Here is a 21099-nt window from a genome sequence, read left to right on the forward strand (position 1 = left end):
GTAAGAACAGAACTGACAGTTCTCTAAGAAACACTACTGTCAACAAGACTACGCAAGCAAGTTTTCTTTTAAATAGCTAGAGACGCAGTCTCAAGAGTCTCAAAAGCACACAAGTCTGTAAAACACAGTACAATATATAGTATCGTTGCTGTTGGGGTGCACTGTTGTCACAGAGTTTGAAAACTTAGTCTTACCAGAATACTACAGACCAGTTAAAATTAAAAATCTGGAGTCTAGAAACAGTTTCAACAGTTATACTTCAGCATCCTCCCTTCTGGAGAGGCAGGTGTTGCATTGCACTGCAGTCTGTGAGGAAGCTTGGGTACCATATTTTTGCAGTCTGATTTCAGTCCATTCAGTCAAATTGACCAGTGTTAAAAACAGGCTTCAGTTTAAATCAACGTGCTTTATCCCCAAGAGGTCCTACATTTAGATACTGAAAAATGAGGGAGCACAGTCCAACACTTGTGTTCTATTAAAGCTTTTATTACCTAGGTTAGCTTTTCCTCACAAAATTTTGCCAGAATCCCTATAACAGTTCTTAATATCAGAGTAAAGAATTAAGTGTTCAAGTGAACTTATGGAAAGAAAAAAGAGCAGCAGCGGTTTGGCAATAATTCCTCACATTACTGACTAAAACTTATTTAAGCCTCCTTTTTCTCCAGTAAGATTTTGTGCAACTCATCTGCATCCTCACTTGTTTTCACCCTTATTAACATAGTGACAGGAACAGCTGGGTTCTTCTCATCAATTGGTGGGTTAGGAACACAAACTATAAGAACATTATTCTTCCCGGTTCTTGTACACGGCATCTTAGGTGGAATTAGAACATTCAACAGTATGTTTCCTGTGTATGAGGAGGGGAAAAAAAAATATAATTAGCAATTCTTCAGCTTTTATTGCAGGACAGATGTTAGTATAATTACTAAATAGGGACTTACATTTATACTTGGAAAGAAGGCAATTCACAAAGATCAGGTGTACTTGTCTTACTCTTCCCTAAGTATCTGCTCATGGCCACTGTTCTCATAGATTTCTTTCCTCATGAGGAAAGAGGAAATCTCTGAAAATACTGTGTCCTCCTTTTTTTAAAGGGAGAACTCTGAAGAAAATCAAGTGATAGCAGGGACACACAGGAAAAAGGGAAGGGGACAAGGGAGAAGCAGCAAAGGAGGAATCCAATCACAGTGCTTAGCTGATGCTTATGCAAGTTACTCATTCTGACCATCACGCAGAGCTCATAAGCAGAAGCAAGAAGTTAGCTTTAACACACACAGACACATTAATGTAATATTGGACAAACTGTGGTAGAGTAAGTACTTTATATCATCAAATTGTACAACACATCTGATGTGGTCTACCACCAGGTTACTAACAGCAGCTCTACATCAACTTGTTAAATTACATAGTTTGAGAGCTTCAGTATTAGTGGTCTATTAAAATAGTTGCAAACAAACTCAAATCTGCTTCCACGGAAGATGCACACAGTTTGTAAACCTGGTAAATAGTTCAGAACACGGTAGTAGTGTTTAGGGGAAAGTCAGTCTTCGCCTTCCTTTGCAGTTCAGTTTTTCAACACAGTGAGATTTTAGGAAAGGATTACAGCACTGTGTGAAGATAGCAAAAAGGAAAGTGTGCATCACTATGACTGCAGCAGCTTCTAGAAACCAATGCTTGGAAGCACCAAGCTGAAACGTCTTTAAGTGTGTGAGCTGAAGAAAACAGGAAAGATTTCCTAATACAGCACCTGAGATGAAGGCAAATGGAATGTAAATCAACACCATGGAAAGCAGCATCAGCTGAGTGAAAAATCCAGACTTGCATTACAGACTAGGTAGCTTGGAGGAATAAAATTTTCACTTGCTGTATTCAACACATTCAAACGCCCAGGGAGAAGCTGAAAGTGCTGACAACTGTCATACATCTGCCTTTAGTGTTATTGCTGTGAATTGCTCTTTTCTGGCAAACCTTCTCTCCACTGAAAGCGTTAATGATTCAGAAGTGACTAACACAGAAATCTCACCAGACCCCTGCAGAGACTTCACTAGAGTACATTATAAACTGAAAGTGAGGTAAGACGTGTACCCACGGCCTGCAGTGCAGCATGGCTTTAATACTGAGGTCTACTGTAAGCACCATGTTTATTCTGTTTTATAGAAATAGAATTTGTCAAGTGCATGTGAACCCCACATACCAGTGTGTTCCAATCAGGTACTGAAATACAGCAACATTTCTCAACAATGATTATCAAATCATTGATTTTGCACAGTTTGAGTGTGTGAACGCTCAACATTACTCTTGGAAAAAAACCTGTAACCTATCAAGTCCCGCTAAAAGCAAAGAAAAGGTTGGGTTTTTTCCTCTTTAATTAGCTGTATGTATTGATGTTCATCTCAAAAGTTCTCTGAAGAACTATCACACTATGGGTTACTCCACCATTTGTGATCCAGCTGAAGTTAGCTGAAACACAGTTCAACAGTTGGACTTCAGCATGCAGTAAGAGAATGCATATAGCAAAATCCCGCATGTCTGACCTATATAATGCCCCCCTTTACCATTAGCTACAGTGTCATGTCTACCCATATGGCCAACAATTTACATATTCAGGATGAACGGCAGACAAATGACAGCTGGCCTGCACCTCAGCACAAACCTTTTTCCTCTTCATTCTCACCCCCCATTATATGTTACTTGGAGACCTTAAACTACACTTCAAGGCACTCAAGTCAGGGATGGAGAAAAGCTATTAAAAAAGGTGTGGGGGGGAAGGAATACTCAAACATACACCATAACCTTTTGCTTCCTCATGTTACTTCATGTGCTGTGTTTTCTAGGGACATCCAATTGCTTGTTCAGTACTTGAAATTACTAAAAAAAAAGTTGAAAGGTTTTCACCTATCAACTCTATTATGCTGTGTAACCCTAATGATAGGCAGAGAATTTCACATTCCAAGACTTGCTACTAGAAGAAACTGACTTACCTAAATTGGTGTCTGCTCGGACCAGAAGTTGAGTTTTTTCATTTCCTGCTGGTTTTAAATGTAATGTTCCTACACCTTTTTCTTTAAATTCATTATCCTTTTTGTAAAACAGTTTGCATCTGTGCAAAAATAAAAAAAACACCTTTTTTGTGGTAATATGTAGAATACAAAGACGTCTCCCAAATACACGCAGACTGTATGTATGAATCCGATTCCCAGAAGTCAATAGTGTAACAATAATCAGGAGTGAACAAGCTGTGAGTAGCATAGATCTCTGTTCCCCTTGACCTTATTGCAAGTGCTAACAGATAATACTTCCAGATCAGAAAGAGGAAGTTGATTGTTTCTTTCAGTAGCAAAATGACAAACATGTTACTTTCAGGGAAAAGCAGAATGCACAGCAATCTGTACTCAGGGTCTATAAGGAGTAATAACTGTAAGCTACTGTTTAAAAACACAAATTACAAAGCCATAAGGACTTGCTGTATTACTCTGGAGCTATAATAAGACTTTTATGGAAAATTTAAAAATGTTTTGGAAGTGAAACTAGCAAATCTAATGCCATACTTCACAAATGAGCATGTACTTTCTCTCAGATAAAGCAGGAATTTGTAGAAGGCCAAATTCTGTGCTAAGTGTGAAGCAGATAAGCAGTTACTTGGTCTACTGAACATGCTTTGAAAACCTGCTTCCAGTAGAGCTAGTCTCATTTTGAACTTAAAAGTACAACTCATTCACTCCTTCATACAACAATCAGCATTTTCTGATGAAAGAGTCTTATCTCAGGCTATGCAAATAGCTGAGCACCTGACTGGTTTTTCAGAAATACAATTCATTTCTGTGGTACAAGCCCTACAATTTAAACTTACAAAACCTGAAGGCAGAAACATCTTCATTTGTTAAACACCGACTGTAAGCAGAACACAAGCTACTATAGTGCTATGTCCGAGCTATACAACTGTTTTAGTAAGATCTTACACATTTTTATCTGTAATTAACTTTTCTACAAGTAGAACTTCATATTCTATATGGCTTCCTAACAAACTTTATTAACTAAGAAGTCAAGAACATATATACCATTAATTACACACATTGCAGTGGTGAACAACAATAATACGCAAGTATGTAAGTTTTATTTTCCAAGTTAGAATTCTATTCACCGGTCTAAGTCAAAGTTACTTACTTCTTTGAGTAGAAAGCATCATCCTCCTTTATTTCATTAACAATGACTTTTGGTGGCTCTTCTTCCTCCTCTTCTCCTTTAAATAAAAAAGGATATGTTATATTGTGAGTATATAATATGAAAGTATTTTTGGCACTGTATTAGAATTAGCTTATTCATGTTGTATTTGACATACGCATGTGTGGCCTGTAAGTGATTGCCAAAGTATGTTTAGGTCAACGAGGGCTCTGAAACAGCTACAGTCTTATTTTCGTTCAGCCACGCACCTCAAGCAACTTTATGCTCATCTTCAGTTTAAATGGCATGAAAAAACCCAACCCCCACCAAAGAGTCAAACCCATAAATACAAAGCTTAACAAGTCCAGCTGAAGTCAAAACCTTCTGTCAGGGAGAAAGTTATAAAATTTCAAAGAATAGTCTCTACAAATGGGTCCAAGTAAAGCATTAATAAATACTTCCCAACAGCCAGGTTTAATTTCGGGGAAAGGAATTAATTGCAGTAATGACAGCAAAGAGATTGTGGCAGGATTATGCCCTTCAAGTCCCCTGACTGCTAGGATTTCTATCAGCTTACTGTTCACAGATGAGATAATGAGTTAAAACTGTCAAGTAGTATGTAAATTTATTTGCCTTACAGTCTATGAAGTAAGATGTATGAAGTTGTTCTATACCTTATCCATTTTACGGAGGGGATATCTTGATAAACCTATTAGGAAAAGCAGCAGGATTGAAATATCCTGCAGGCTCAAAGAGGAACATACCAGTTGCTTTAAAATCTCATAATTTCAAGTCTTGTATTCAGCTAAAGAATTATATTATATTACAGAAAGTACAAATCTGACTTTTTACAAGGGCATGTAGGAATAGGACAAAGAGGAATGGTTTTAAACTGGAAGAAAGGAGATACAGATTAGACATTAGGAAGACATTCTTCACTATGAGGATGGTGAGGTACTGGAACAGGTTTCTCAGAGAAGCTGTGGCTGCCCCACCCTAAAGTGTTCAAGGCCAGGTTGTATGGGCTTTGAGCAACCTGGTATAACAGAAGGTGTCCCTCCCCATGGCAGGGGGTTGGAATTAGATGATATTTAAGGTCCCTCCTGACCTAAACCATGCTATGATTCTGTGATAAAGGTTTTTATCACCAATTTTGTGATACAAAACGTATCATATCACATATACTTCTAGTATTACTTAAACAGGAGGCAAGGCCAAGCTATTTCCAGACTGGCAGTACAGTTTTGCACCTTCAAAATTCAAGACAATTATGATCTAGCTCAACTTAGAGCTATTTCATCTATGTAGTATTCTTAAGTCATATATATTCACAGGTTACCATGAAAGTCATAAGTTTAAATAGAATTTACCTTTATCATCACTATTGCCACTTTCTGTCTGAGCTTCCAATACATTGGTGGATACCGCAGTGACAGACTTAGCCTGGTTTGCATCTTTTCCAAATAAACCTGAATTCCCAGGAGAAAATGAAAAACTACTGAGTGTTCCTGAACCAAGGGAACCTAAAACAGAACTGTCGACACTCTTGCCAAAATTAAACGAGACTGTTGATGTAGCTCCTGACGATGGGTCTTTTCTTTCTGATGCAGCTTCAGGTTTTTTGTCCAAGGTATCCTCAGTTTTGTTGTTAAACAAAAACGTTGATCCTTGCTGTAGCTTTGCATTCCCAAACGCAGAAACAGACTGAGCGCCAGGTGTCTTGTTGCTTTCATTTTCAGAGCCACTATCGCTACTGCTTCCATGTTGCTGTTCAATATTTGCTAAGTACTTCTCATAGTCTCTAAAGATGGGTGTCAGGTCACACAGTGGGTTTGTGTTTACATGCTTAACTATCCAGTCACGCACGGAACAGTTTAAACCTGCTAACTGTTTGTGGTAAACACTAGAGCTACAAACTTTACTCTGAGCATAGCCAGATGATGATGGTTGATTGCCACCATTAGTTTTTGGGCTTGCAGCCTTTTTCTCAGTAAATGCAGTAGTAGTGGGACCATTTGACATTGTGGATCCTGTCAGAAGGAAAAACAAGGATTAGAACACTTTTTTCCACAGAAAGCAAGGTTCTCATAAAAGTCTAACTAATGTTCTCTGTATTTCTTTATCAAATCACTCATTCTTGCTGTTATATACCTCTCCTGGATCACAAGACTATGTACCAGGTATTGCTGTACAAATAAACAGGGCTGTGAAGCAGACCTAAGCTCACCAAGTTTAGAAAAGTTAGTCCAGGGCTAGACAAAATAGATGGAGCACATCCACTATGTATTAAAAAAAAAAAACACAAAAAATCTTGTATAGAATAACATTTAAAAAAAAAAGACAAGTTTAATATTTCACCAAAACCTCCAAAATATTAATTCAAGCTTACCAAGCCCTAACAGTCATTAAAACAAAATATTCCCTTATCTCTTGCTACTCATACTTTGTAAAACTCTGAACACGCTAGCCCATGATTTTGCACATTTTCAAGTGGTTTGCATATAAAAACCATAATAAGCAAATTAAGAAAATCCTCATTAAAGTTTCTCCTAATTTAGTTGAACTCACTGAAATTTAATTTACTCTAAACTTCAAACTCCACCATTTCCATTCTGTGACATGTTTAACATTTCTGCATCTCCAACACAGAGGGATAGAACTAATACTCTTTTACGACTATCAAAACATGACACCAGAGCCAGACTTGCCAGAATAGTTCAAGTATCTTGAAATGTAACAGATAAAATTCTAGTTAGACTATTTGCAATATAAGCTGTACAGGTTATATTGCAAGGTTGTTATCTTAGAAGGTTAAGATTTTAGCTATGCAGCATATATTTACCAAGAACTGCAAAAAACACAGAAACAAAACCTTAAAAACAAAAACAAACAAACAAACAAAAAAAAACAAACACCAATCACACAAAGAATCTGTCCTACTAAATGGGCATTTCCAGATTGCTGCCTTTTTTATTTCCAATTGAATTCAGAAAATTAGAGCAATTATTTAAGTGGAACATGTTATCAGCTCTTTTATACTATTTGGAGAATGTCTTATGCCAGTGTCTTCCAGTCCCATTTGTGCCTATATAGCTTTTGCCTCTGGTTATCAGAGCAAACACAATTTTAGTTTCCACCTCTTAAAATTGCATGCATTTGATAACTTGTCTCTCCAGCAGTCTAAATCATTTTAAGAAACTTAAAAGGAGGAATAAAGTCTCAAAACCTTAAAACAGAACTACATGGTTGTCTCTATTTGTTTTTTTTTTCACTATTAAAAGAACCCTGCAGATTTTATGGCTGAAAGTTTTTGATAAAGATATATGCTTATTCAAAACTTACCAAATGCTGATTGCGTTTGTGTTTCAGAACTGGTCTTTAAACTGCTGAAAGAAGGAGTGCTAGTGACACTACTGCTTCCATTAGACAACCCTTCTAAAGGCTTTATTCCTGCACCATTACCAAATCCGCTGAAGCCACTTCCTCCTTTTCCAGAAGGCGATACAAAGCCTTTAAAACCTTTAAAAGCTCCTCCACTTTCAGACTGGGGAGAGAAAAAATACAGAAGACAGACTGTTACATACATCTTCTCCATGGAAATCCTATGCCCATTTGATATTCCTTTTATTATTACCCTGGTTCAGTGTGTCATTTCGGTGCATTATTCCAAGTCAGCCATGTAAGCAAAGTTATATGCTTCCTTGTGACACATATTGCTACTATTTTTAAAGGACTCAGATGTTTGGTATGAAAATAAACCAGATCTAGGAAGTGGCTATATAAGAGTTATTCAGAGCAGAGGATGTGTTTGACTACCTATTTAGGCATTCATAGCATCTTGTTTTCTTTAAATAATTACACAGCAATATAATTGCAGGCTTATTTTCAGCAATAGATAGCATTTACAATCACAATTTGAGTCCAACTCTTTAAGCTACTCATCAAAACCAGCATACTTTGTAGTCACCTATGTAACGTTTGTGATTTGCCCAGAACACTCCAATGTGGCTGATGGGAGAAGCAAAGACAAGAGTGCAGTTGATAACATATGCATGCTTTCTGCAGCCTTTTCATTACCTAGTTCTGATAACTCTTCATAACCAGATGCTTTTAGGGCACAGTTTCTTGCATGCTTTTAAAAGATGCAGTGTGATTTAGACATAAATAGGCATTGCCACTTTTACATAGTACATATAATGTCTTTTGAGGTAATGAGCACATTATTATTGGAAGTGAACTTCTGATATCTCTGAAAAGCCATCAGAGGAAAAGGAGAATCGCTTCTGAGTTTCATCTGCTTTTGCCACTGAAGAAATAGCAAACCTTACTCATTTTAGGTTCTGCTCCAGTATCCTGCCTTCTGGGCATGGGCTTTTTGCTTTACTCTGTGCTTTACTTTTTCCAGTGCAGTCCTGTTTCTCACTTCTAGGTAGCTATTTTTCCTTTGTGTCTCTCTGATCTTTGTGTCTCCGAGTCCTACCTACATCTCCAGACGTTCAAGTTAAACTGCAGTCGTCTTTTTCTTTGCAGCATTCTGCTTGCCTCATCAGGAATGTAAATAAAGTTCAAGCTTACCTTTCTGTAAGAGTTTCACTGGTTACTAATGCAACCTCAGCTGTCCTGCCATCTCTTCTGCTTTTTAGACTTTGCCTAGCCTATTGTCCTGGTGTTGGCTGAGGTAATTTTCTTCCCTCTTTTTGTTATCTCCCCTTTTATTACTATTATTACATTTTAATTATTAAACTATTCACATCTCAACCTATGGGTTTTACCTTCTCCCCTGCTCCAGTTCTCCTCCCCATCCCACCATGGGGGGGAAAGCCAGGCTGTACAGTACTTAGCTGCCGTCTGGGCTTAAAACCACAACGCATCCTGGCTCTTCTTCCAGCTTTGATCTCTTAACTGCTGACTCCCAGCCTCCTGTCTATTTCTTCTACAATCATCTGGTTGACTTTCTCAGCCAGTTCTGTTTTTCCTATTCCATTTGCCCCACATCCCTCCTGCTTAAGTTGTAGTTTATTTCTTGCATAACCTCTTCCCAGTGCAGTCCTTTAACTGCATCCTCTATCACACTAGTGGCTAAAATCGTTATAGGCAGAAGTGGGGCAAGACAGCTTCCTCATTTACACTGCCTGGACAACAGAAGGGAAATCAAACGCACTGGAGAAAACCATCTAGCCCCCTAATTGTACGTCATCCCATTCAATCCAAAAGCAATTTAAGTTACAGGTAAAGTTTCTGTCCTATCTGTATCATGGTGCATACCTTGTCCAAAAAATGTTTCACAGAAAGTTACATGATCAGGGGGCTGGAGCACCTCCTGTACAGAGATAGGCTGAGAAAATTGGGGCTGTTCAACCTGGAGAAGGGAAGGCTGTGTGCAGACCTCATAGCAGCCTTCCAGTATCTGAAGGGTGCCTATAAGGATCCTGGGGAGGCACCCTTCATTAGGGACTGTAGTGACAGAACAAGGGGTAACGGGTTAAAACTTAAAGAGGGGAAGTTTAGGTTAGACATAAGGAGGAAATTCTTTCCTGTTAGGGTGGTGAGGCACTGGAATGGGTTGCCCAAGGAAGCTGGAAATGCTCCATCCCTGGTGGTGGTCAAGCCAGGTTAGACAGAGCTTGGGTGACATGGTTTAGCGTCCCTGCCTATGGCAGGGGTTGGAACTTGGTGATCTTAAGGTCCTTTCCAACCCTGACTATTCTATGATTTTATATACCACAAAGCATCTCTCAGGGATTTTGGAAGAACTACAATTTGGTTGGACTGGGTTAATACTTTCACAAGGACTAAACCTGTAACAAAGACCAACTTCCTTTCAATTCTCAATTTGTTACTGCAAAGAGTAGGTGGCACCAAAACTCTTAATATGGGGAGGGGGAAGTTCCAGCATTCTTAACAAAAGACATGGTTTTTATTCTTAGAACAGCTTTGTATTTTGACTTTTATTTATAGCCTCTGAGGCATCCCCCAGCCCTCCAGTATGGATTAACTTTCAATTGCTAAGCTTCCATCTCTGCAAAGAATGAACTGGAGCAGTTCAAATGCTATTTTACCCGTAGGTAGATGGCACTGTCTAAAACACTCTGCATTTATACTTTAAAAATACACTCTTCTCTTCACCCAGTCTAATACTAGTATTACTCATTTTTTCCTTCTAGCTTTACTCTTTCTATGCAACAGTAAGCTGACTAGTTGCATATACTTTCCAAACGACAGCTTTATACAGTATTACTACAAGCCCAAATAAGTAAAAACCTGAGCACAGATATCACATTTAGCAACTGAGTCAAGCTACAACAGTAATGCTCAGTGATTACACTACCTCTGATCCAACATTTCGTCGCTTTGCTTTTTTAATAGCTCTGTTCTTCAGGACTTCTTCGCTAGCTACTGAGAATGTTCCCACCTTTAAGAGAAAGTTATGAAATCGTTACTGAAATTCTCTGAATGCATAAACTCATCATAGTCTGAAGAGATGGCAGAGATCAGTTTTGTAACACAACTGTAACACTGCTCCCAAACAAGTAAGGGAAGTTAAAAAAAAACAAACCAACACACCCAGAAAACGCAACTAATGCCAGCTACTTCGGCATTAGCTGATTCTTTCAAAACTCTGCCTTTATTGTTCTAAATTACACTTCCCTTCATGCAATCTCAATCTTATTACAGTAAGTAGCTCAAGACTTCCCCCCCCCCGAAAAGCTGTAAGATATCTTTGCTGAAGGTAATCTATCAGTACTGCGTTGTTACAATCTTCAGTTTGGAGAAGGTACATTGAGATGTATGCTATAAGTCAATGTCCTGCAGTCCACTGTAGTTCAAGTACTAGAAAAGGCAGCTAATGACCAATTACTTATTACCCTGTAATAAATGAGGAAATTAAGTTTGCTTACACTCAAATTTCTGGAAGAGTACTGTCAGTTTTCTTTCTCACATTTTACAAGCTTAAATATTTAACACTTTTAGTAGCACAGTCTGTGTAGAGATAATACATCAGACATAAGTAAGTGACATTAAATGTGAAAATCTCCTTTTTACAATCAGATGAAACAGATCATTTGACTGTTTGCTTAAATCCCCCTGGCTATGTAGCCAAGCACTCAATGTTAACATAGTTCTGAAATTAACTATTATTGACCTTAAAAAAAAAAAAAAAGACATGAGACATGAAAAATATTTATTCCAAGAAATCTCAAAACCACTTTTATTATCTTAACAAATACCCATCGTGCATCTGAAGAGTTCAAAAGCATTATCCATTTTAACAAGCCTGGGGTTCCCTTTAGAAATGTAAAGTTCCTTTCACCTGGCTGCTGATGTCATTTTAACTGTTAAAAGCCGTTTTGCCATATGGTCTGCATGTATTGGAAACTTCATTGGAGGAAAAAAAAACCAAAAACTAAACCAACAACCCCACTTCTATAAAATTATCTTTAACTGCTATACTTTTAATCAATTTCACTGGATTTCACACACAAGATTAAGTAGCACATGTAAAATAACTACCCTCCTACCCGCAGGGTTGGTATGAGGGGAGTGTAATGTATCTCTTACCTCCTCAGCTTCATCCTCCTGATCCCAGTTTCTGTCAGTCAGTTCCTTCTCTGCAATTCGCTTTGCCATTTTTCCACACCTGTGTGCAAAAAAAACCCAAAAAATGCACAGAATCAATTGCACAGAAATTAAATTGAAAGCAACATTAGAACAGTGGAGTTTTAATTGGAACAAATAATGGGAATTGGAGTTAATACAGAAGTAGGTCAAAGATGGAATGGCAGTTAAAAACCACATGTTTCTAACAACTGTTGTGTCAACAAGAAACAGCACTTAAGATTCAAGTTACAGTGATAAATTCTTTGTGATCTTAAGTTTAACCAATAATACAAACATGCAGTTCAATGATGGAATAAGGTTTCTCCAGCAGCAATGCTGACTAGAGAAATTACTTTCAGTCCCATAATTCATATATCTGGTCACCACTTACTCTGTTGGGCTGCAAAAAAAAGACCCCAAAATATGGGGGGAAAAAAATCTGGTTTAAATATTCCATATTCAACTCCTTCTTGTCTCAATACCCATGTAAATTTTTTTTTTGTAAAATTATTACAAATAGATTATATTTCCTCTAAAGGACATATAAAGCATATCATAGATTTTGGAGCAATTACTGTAAGCAGCCAATCATCATTTTGCTAGTTATCTCTGCAATGTAAAGGAAAACAACTTTGAGGAAACAATGTCCATAACAGTTCTGAGTTCCATTTTACCAAAGTGCAACTTGTCAGCTGTATACAAAACAAAGACAGGCTCTAGCTATCCTATTTTGTACCTGGAAGGCAAACAAACACATCACTCAGATTTTATATGCAAAAAAGTTTATTTTTAATAACCATGCTTATATCTGGTAGTTTGACTATTACTATTCATCTAAATTTGAAAACCTTACAAAGAAGGGATGCAGTTCTGTAGTAATTTAAGTCTCAAGCAAGCACACAAGTTAGAACTCTTCATAAAAACCCTTTCGGGTTTATGATTAAGAAAATATCTACACATAGTTGAATTTCAGAGCCTAAAACAATCAAAATACATAGTTACAGAATATCTTGTTTAGCTGGTGAAATATTTTAAATAGAACAGTAAATCTTTGCATGACTGCTGTGCAGCTGGATTAGGCATCAAAGTCATGAATTTTGGTCTGACACACTTCACAAATAAGGTCAAGTTATTAGGATCTTTCCACGTACAGTGACAAAACACTGTTTTGTGTAAACACTTTAAATCACCCCAGTCCACACCATCCTGAAAGTAGAGGTCTAACCATGCCCTGCCTGACTCTCTGCAGACTGGAGAGCCCACTTATAAACATATTTATTTTAAAGTCATACTGGCTCCCCAGTCCAGAGAAAGACAAGACTGCATCTCTCTGGTAGGAGACAGAGCTCAAAGGCTAGTAAAACCTGGAATTACACCACCGGATTCCGTGGAAGATAAAATTACCACTCTCAATCCGGCCACTTGAGCATGACACGAACATTAACTACAAAGCCTGTTTTCCACTCACAGAAAAGGGGTAAGCCTGTTGGCCTTGCCTCCAAGTACTTTGCACCTACATGTGTTTACGCAATTGCTCTACATTAATACTGACAACAGGATCTAATATCTCTGAGGACAGGAGCAAGAGAATCACAGATATCTTTTCTAACCTGTGAAACAAGAAGCAACACAAAATCACCTCTGCCTGACATTCACAACCTTAAAGGAGTTTTAGCAGCAAATGTTCTGTACAGGTTGAGATACTGAGAAACAGCTCTATAAAAAAAGCCAAATAAAATCCACAATACAGATTTTTGCTGAACTACCCAAATCCACCTAGTAACTACAGCTGCCCTATTTAACGCAAGCGTTTGAGAAGAAGACTTAATTTACCATTTGCATTCCACAGTATCACCTGTAAGGCTAGAAAACATGCGCTACTGGAGCACCCAACCTAAGCCGGACTCCCGCCGAAGTCTCTGCTATCTCCTCATGCTTGCAAGACCTGAGGCGTGCGATGCGGCGATGCAGAACGCCGCAGACGCTTTTCGGTCCCGGGTGCGTAGAAGAGCAGGAAACGCCTGTGGCTTTTCGGGTGCGCAAGAGCGGCGGAAGCCGGGCTGCCGCCTGGCAGCTGCGCCACGTTTCCCCTGTCCTGTGAGAATCTTCGGGTTTCGGCTTTCGACTTTTAACGTACCAAGTCCTGCTCACTTCCTCACCACAGGCCTAGCTGCGGCCCCCTGTAACACTCCAATTTCCACACACCCCACCCCTCACACACACACCCCGCACACGCACTACAGAGCACCTCGGTGATTTTTAAGCGCTTTGATGTACTGCTGCCTTCAACCGTGGTCCAACTGCCCATAACGCCACGGCCCCTCAGCACCGCCAACCAGGCCCCGGGGAGCCGCTCCAAGGGAGAACTCCCTTCCTCCCCGCCGCCCCAGCCTTTCCGTTTGCGGCCCGCGGGTGACATTTGAGGCTAGAACCTCTCTTCTTCTCACCCCAAACACGCGTTCTTCTCTCCTCTCCTGACAGACGCGATGCCCGTGGCCGGCTCGAGAGGACAGGGGGGAAGTACAACCGTTCAGGCGCCTTGGGGGAGGCACCAACCCACCGGGAACGGTCGCGACCTCCCTCGAGGGACGCCGGTACGCCGGCCCTAACCACGCCACCCAGGCCGACAGCCGGCCTCAGCCCTAGAGTGGCGAGCCGCATGCCGCCTCCGCGCCCAGGCAAGGCGGGCGAGCCGGGAAGCAAAGAAAGGAAGAGAGAGCTGACACTTACCCTCACGGGGCACCCCGTTACGGGCGCGGGGCCGAGCAGGCGTGGGTGTCGCGCCAGGCGTTCGAATTCCCGTCAAGGCGGGCTGGTGTGAGGTGGGGCGGCTGTGGTGCTGCGCCGCCTGCATGAGGCTGCGCATGGCGGCCCATGGGAGTCCAAACGAGGCGTGCCCGGCACGGAAGCGCCTGTCCCGCCACAACCGTCCGCCGCTTTTGCCCGGGCGGGAGCGGCTGCTGCTGACTCACGGAGCAGGGCCGGCTCCAGGCTGGCCTGCGGCGGGAGATGGAGCTGTGTGCCAGGCTCTGCGCAGATAAAGCCTGGACTTGCCGCTCCCTCTGTGGCCTGGTCTCCCTGAGGTGTATTTGTACGTGGGATTAGCGCTAGTGTGAAGTGACTAGGGAAGGTGCCGAGCTCTGCTGGAGTTACAGGTTGTAAATGGTGGCTCCCAAGCCGTTTTGCATCATATACAGTAATCATGTACTACACTGCAACAGTAACTCCAAAAATGAAGTCAGTTAGAGTAAACCTAAAAGCTGCAATTCTCATGCCCTGCCTTAGAGGCTAGCTTACAGCTAAGGCTGAGGCTGCTATGCAGGCAGGCTGAAACACTTTGACTTAAGTGTATTTTATTTTTTAAGAAATAACTTTCTGGAGAGAACTTGCTATTCTAAAGCATATCAATTGATTAAATTGTGGAAAAACAAAGCTTTTAGCAGGAAATAGGCTGAGGGGAAACCTTGTAACAGTCATCCAATACCTAAAGGGGGCCTACAAGAAATCCGGGGAGGGAACTTTTACAAGGACATATAGTGATAGGACAAGGGGAATGGATTTAAATTGACAGAGGGGAGATTTGGATTAGATACTAGGAAAAAATTCTACACTATGAGGATGGTGAGGCACTTGCACAGGTTGCCCAGAGAAGCTGTGGCTGCCCCATCCCTACAGTGTTCAAGGCCAGGTTAGACGGAGCTTTGAGCAACCTGGTCTAGTGGAAGGTGCCACAGGCAGGGTCCTAGAGCTGGATAATCTCTAAAATCCCTTCAAACCCAAATGTGATTCTATGAAATAAGAGTCACTGATACCATATTTGTGACACTGTGACACCTAAGGCATAGATTTACTCCCCAGTTTTCTTACCTGGGCTAACTTTCAAACAATGTATTTTCCACAGATTTTTCTTCTTTATAAAATGTACAAATATTCTGAACCATCTTCAGGTAATAATTTGGAAAACTCATTTTACCTGCCCTCCTGGGATTTCAGATACACTTTTAAAATGTGTCTCACTGCACGATAATGATGTAAACCAGTGTTAATGCCTTGAATATAAAATTAAATGTATCACTGTCACAGAGCCATTAGATCTTTAACTGGCACTCTGCTGGTTTAGAACCCATTTATGTTTTAAGATTCCATCAATGACCCCTTGTGTTTTTAATATCTCCTCTAATCCAGGAACACACACAAAAAAAATCCATTCTCCGTTGGCCTTTTTTGCATTGTCAATCTGTCAACCCTTCTTAAAAGTTCTCTTTGCTTAAAAACCAAAATCCTTGAAATACCCTTATTATCGGGCTCTCCTGGAGGTTCTGAATAGGTTAAGGTTATCCTTTCCTACAGTTTGGATGTATTCTAGCTTGCCCCTTCATAGTTGCAGTAACAGAGGCACAGTCTTCAAGGATTAAAAATAACTGCTCTTTGGTTCTCTTATCACAAACAGTGTGCAAGGCTCTGTTACTAGCAAACACTGTGACCCTATTGTCTGATCACACCACAAGATTTATAGATTTTCAGATCTGTGCTCCTGAACTTTCCTGTCTAAACCGGGGAGGTTTCTCCCTGAATTTTGTGGTGGTCTGCTTGTTTAGCCCCAAAACCTCAAAGTTGCTGCCTTCTGCAGGCAAGCTCCCTCGAGTTACTGCTTAGGGAGGAGCTTTTTCCCCCCTGTAATTTTTAAAGAATGACTGACTTAGCACTTGTATTTCCTGCTCACTTTTCACTCGACCTCTTTGACTTGTGGTAAGAACGCCTTTCATTCTGCCTGTAACTACGGTTGTATTCAGCTATTGTCTGACCTCTGCGGTTGCTGGGAGCTGTTCCAGGCCGGCTCTATCTGTACCCCTCCCAGGATCATTATGCTCTGCACAGAAGTTAGTTCTTTTAAGAGCAGGCAGATAGCAGTACAATAAGGAGTAGATAACCCTAATCAAGCGTGATTTGCATAAACATACAGAAGCATTCCATGTTCTCCTGATGAGTTCTGGATCAGATGGATGATTCTTGTCCCTCCCAAAGAATATAGACTTTTTAATTGGCTTTCCTAGTAGTTATGTTTGAAGGTCTGTGTAATACAAAACTAGAAGGACGCCTATAGGTGAGGTCAGTACTATTTAGCAGGTATTTTGTGTTATCTGTGTTCAGAAATGCTGAGATGAGAACGTGTAGAGAGACACTAAAGTGGTCAGTGAAGCAGTTTGCAGACGCCAGCAGGCAGGGGTGGCTGCAGGAATATGAAGGCAAAAAGCCTCAGGCGTTCTGAGAATTCTGCAGTTTTAAATAGACTTCATCTGTCCCGTCTTTGCAGGTCACCTGCTTTTTCTCCCTTCCTTCTTTCATGCTCTCTTCAGCTCACTTTCCTTCAACTCCTGTCCCTTTAACTTTTCCTGTGCCATGCTCCCCTCATGTAGCCACTGTTGACTTCATTTTTCCCTGATTGTTGAGGGAGAGAACGACACATAAAACCATTATGCTTTTTTTTTTTTGCTGTTCCTTTGTTTTATACACCATTTCTCTATCCTGTGTACTTCTGAAGCACACTGCTTGCGCAGCTCTGTAGGATTAATTTTCTTTCTTTGAGCAGTGCCTGCCACACAGAGGAGCCCCATTCTCAGCTGGGTTTCAAAGACAAACATGAAAGTGACTAAAAAGAGGGTACTGCAAAACAGTTTAAAAGAATTCAGTTAAAAAGAAATTTTAGAAACTATTTTCTTGAGGTCTTTATGATGGTCATGGTAGAATAGGATGACCTTTTATGTCATAGTATAAAAACAGAGATTCAGCTTAGTGCAATACTACGGTCGGTGTTGAACACTTTAAAGTTGCTCAGAAGTGCAATTGGTCGCTGGAAATTCCTCCTGGTGGAGGGCAGTGACTTAGCGGATGGACCTGAAAAAGTATTTTAAGAATGAGCACATAACTTCCTAAATTGCAGAAAGAAAATGAAAGATAGATCACCTCAGAAATAAAAGGAGCAGACCCTCCACAAATGCAAAGTGTGGAGTAACTGATACAACAGAGGCAGACTGGGGATGCCTGGAGCTTTATAGCAGACCACAAGCACTGTTTGGCAATGTTCTAAGAGGAATTAAGGCTTGGAAGATCACTAATGAATACAATGAAATAATTAGAAGCCCTCAGGTAAAACACTTTGTCCAGATTTAGGCGCTAAGCTTTCAGGTGGATGCAAAATATCCACACGCAATCATAAAAGATTATAACAGGGAAGAAGAGATGATCAATGAAGCAAAATCAGAATAATTTGTCTGATGAAAGAAAGTGAAGATGGGGGGACTAAAGGATGATTTGTTCTCCAATAGGTAGCAGGTTGTTGGAAAAATAATAAAACCTCGGTTATGTCAATTGAAGGAATGAGTAAGTCTTAATAGTCTTTATTTATAGCCAGGGAGAGTGAAAGCTAACATAAGAAATTCTGTAAGAATTAAATATTGTTAGAGGCCACCAAGAAAAAAATCACTAGATATTCATCATTACAACTTTTAATTACAGGTTAATGAAAAATATATTTCAATTACACTTTGTATCATTTCTGGAGGTCTTGCCCAGCATTATCCTTCTATTACATCTAGTTGAGATGTACGTTGGGCAATTTCAAGGTACTGTGAGGGTACACAGGTACATCTCCAGGCTGGTTGCAAGGTGGAACGATGTGTCTGACAACATGATAATTGTCAGAAGCAATATGCTTATGCAAATCTTAAAATAAACTTACACCAACATCTGTCTGCTTGTGTTTCAGAAAGAACATACTGATCAAGAAATGCATGGGAATGTACAGCGTTTTCATACAAAATAACAAATTTCTAAGGACAACCCCTATGTGATTTATGCAAACAGTAGCTTTGTTGCTGTATTGTCTTCCTACTTGCTTCTGTTTTCCTGTTAGTTTTCTTCCAGTACTCTCTGTTCTCTGAGTCAGGAGCTGTATGGGTTATTGACATGTGCAGTCTCCCAGTGACATTCACGGTGCTTCTCAAAGAGATACATACATAATCGGTTCAGTTTATGGAGTTTTTTAAGATGGACATTGTGTTTCTTAGATTTGTACAGCACCCAGCACATTGGAATCCTGACAGAAGAAGTATTCATGTCTGCATAATAAACCATGTAAGAGTATTCTCCAGAGCATGCTATTCATACTCTTTAGGGCAGCTTTTTAAAACAGTGGTAGTATGCTTTTTTTTCCCAAGTTGTGCTAGAGGTTGAAGTTAGTCTTTACTGAACTTGTGTGCCTTAAACATTGGAGCATAAATTGGAGCTGAAGAAAATTAGGAAAAGAAGAGCTGATAATTTGGAATAGTTGTATAAATGTGTATTTTTCTGTTCCTATAAATTAAACATTTTTACTACATTTTCAGGATTTTGTCAAAATCCTTTGCTGAGTCCCAACTTCTGATACCTTGAGCATTTAGAACAAGGATAGTGGCCTGGCCCAAAACAAGATATTTGATATCTCTGTTCAGCTTCTAAACATTCATTTATGAATACTTTTTGCCTAGTTTATATTCTCACCTTATAGTACAGTATGATAGACAGTTGCATAAAAGTACAAAGCTATCTATTTCTGAATAACTTTTAGCTTAAATTGAGTCATCTCTGCTTTATGTAACTTTGCAGTTGTTACAGTTCATGGAAGTTATGTACCATTTTCTTTCCAGAGTGCTTTCATGTAGCACATCTTGAAATATTACCACCTGAAGTGTAATGCATTTTTCACTGGATGCAACAGCGCTGAATTTAGGTATGGAATCCTCAGTGCTAACATGATCGAGCAGGCTTAAACTCAGTAGTCCTGTTGAAAGGTGTGGGTGTTAAGAGGCTCAGGGTCTTACTTTGAAAGACCCTGAACTGAACTAAGCTTTGTATTTGTCATCCACATAGTCCACTATGTCCAGATGAATGTCTGCTAAAATGATTGCTGTAGTTACACTTCACTGTAAACTACCTGAACATGTGTATAGAGTTTACTTAAGCTTCTAAGTAAAAGTAAAAATGAAAAGTTAAAATACTTAATCCTCTTATTCAAACAAACAAACAAACAAACAAAAAACAACCACAAATGCAACTAAGCAAAAAACCAACCTGATATTGGCAGTATGCTTTTCAGGCTCTAGCACCACATTTCTTTATATGTTTTTTCTGGAAAATAAAGAATAAAGCTAAATAAGCTTATTGAGTTTTATCACAGCTTGTTTACTCTTACAAATCTCTACTATAATCTTGTTAGTATAAGAAATAATATACTTTTGAGGAAAGAGATAACTGTGTCAGAGACCTTGCAATCCTTTATGTAGTAAATTAAGCCACTTGATTTTCAAGGGAATGCCTACCTCCAAGGTCAGCTTTGGTATGGTGAGGGGTATCATGGAATTACAGAATGGTTTGGGCTGGAAAGGACCTTAAGATCACCTAGTTCCAACCCCCTGCCATGGGCAGGGACACCTCACATTAGACCGTGTCGCCCAAGGCTCTGTCCGGCCTGGCCTTGAACACTGCCAAGGATGGAGCATTTACCACTTCTTTGGGCAACCTGTTTCAGTGCCTCTCCACCCTCATAAGGGAAGAACTTCTTCTTATACCTAACCTGAACTCAGGTTCCTTAGATGATCTTGAACCTGATCCTCTCCTACAGTGGGCCTAAGGTTTTCAGTTCTCACAGTCCCTGCGTTTGCTTTCTAAGACTTGAGTGGCGTGGCCTAAGCCGATGAAGGCTGAGGGAAAGAAGTCATTGAGAACCTCAGCCTTCCCAAAACCCGAGTAGCCGGTTCTCCTGTTAGCTTCCGGAGAGGGCCCACGTTGTCCCTAGTCTGTCTTTTGTTTGCGACATACCTATAGAAGCCCTTCCTGTTATCTTTGACATCCCTGGCCAAACTCAATTCTAACTGGGCCTTAGCTTTCCTGACGTGGTCCTAGCTTCCCGGACAATTTCCCTGTATTCTTCCCAGGTCACCTGTCCTCTCTTTCACCTTCTATAAGCTTCCTTTTTCCTTCTGAGTTTTCTCAGCAGCTCCTTATGCATTCATGAAGGCCTTCCTGCCCCATTTTCCTTCTTGTCAGGACGCAACACTTCTGAGCTTGGAGCAGGTGATCCTTGAATATCAGCCATATCCTTGGGCTCCCCTGCCCTCCAGGGCTTTATCCCATGGAACCTTACTAAGCAGGCCCCTGAAGAGGCCAAAGTCTGCTCTCTTGAAGTCCAGGGCAGTGAGCTTGCTGCACGCTCTTCTCACTGTCCTGAGGATCTCAAACTCGACCACCCCATGATCGCTACAGCCAGGGCTGCCCTGGAGCGTCACATTTCCAGCTGCCTGG

The 21099-nt window shown here is 40.3% G+C and overlaps 1 protein-coding gene across 2 annotated transcripts; it reads right to left on the reverse strand.

The window, feature by feature from the left end:
* Window positions 1-465: 465 nt before the first annotated feature.
* NUP50 (nucleoporin 50) lies at window positions 466-14532 on the reverse strand. 2 transcript variants are annotated; one of them, XR_008974627.1, is made up of 9 exons: window positions 14491-14532; window positions 11722-11800; window positions 10490-10573; window positions 7504-7705; window positions 5531-6191; window positions 4165-4242; window positions 2982-3100; window positions 1498-1607; window positions 711-847 (listed from the first exon to the last, which is right to left on the reverse strand). XR_008974627.1 is itself a non-coding variant. In XM_057426918.1 (8 exons), the coding sequence occupies exons 2-8, from the start codon at window positions 11788-11790 to the stop codon at window positions 645-647; spliced, it is 1416 nt and encodes a 471-aa protein (XP_057282901.1). In that variant the 5' UTR covers window positions 11791-11800; window positions 14491-14532; the 3' UTR covers window positions 466-644. The 2 variants fall into 2 exon arrangements, 1 of the variants encoding a protein (XP_057282901.1); XM_057426918.1 differs by lacking the exon at window positions 1498-1607 and having other exon boundaries at window positions 466-847.
* Between the last annotated feature and the right edge of the window lie 6567 nt (window positions 14533-21099).

Source organism: Pezoporus wallicus, unplaced genomic scaffold (assembly GCF_028554395.1).
Source record: "Pezoporus wallicus isolate ANWC-B61680 ecotype Strahan unplaced genomic scaffold, APGP_CSIRO_Pwel_v1 scaffold_3294, whole genome shotgun sequence".
In the NCBI taxonomy this organism is placed as follows: Eukaryota; Metazoa; Chordata; class Aves; order Psittaciformes; family Psittacidae; genus Pezoporus; species Pezoporus wallicus.

Coding starts and splice junctions, on each gene's coding strand:
- NUP50 (XM_057426918.1), bottom strand. CDS start 11,790: ATGGCAAAGCGAATTGCAGAGAAGGAACTGACTGACAGAAACTGGGAT. Junction 3,101..4,164: donor GATGCTTTCTACTCAAAGAA/GTAAGTAACTTT, acceptor ATTTTTGCACAG/ATGCAAACTGTTTTACAAAA. Junction 848..2,981: donor CCGAGCAGACACCAATTTAG/GTAAGTCAGTTT, acceptor CCTCATACACAG/GAAACATACTGTTGAATGTT.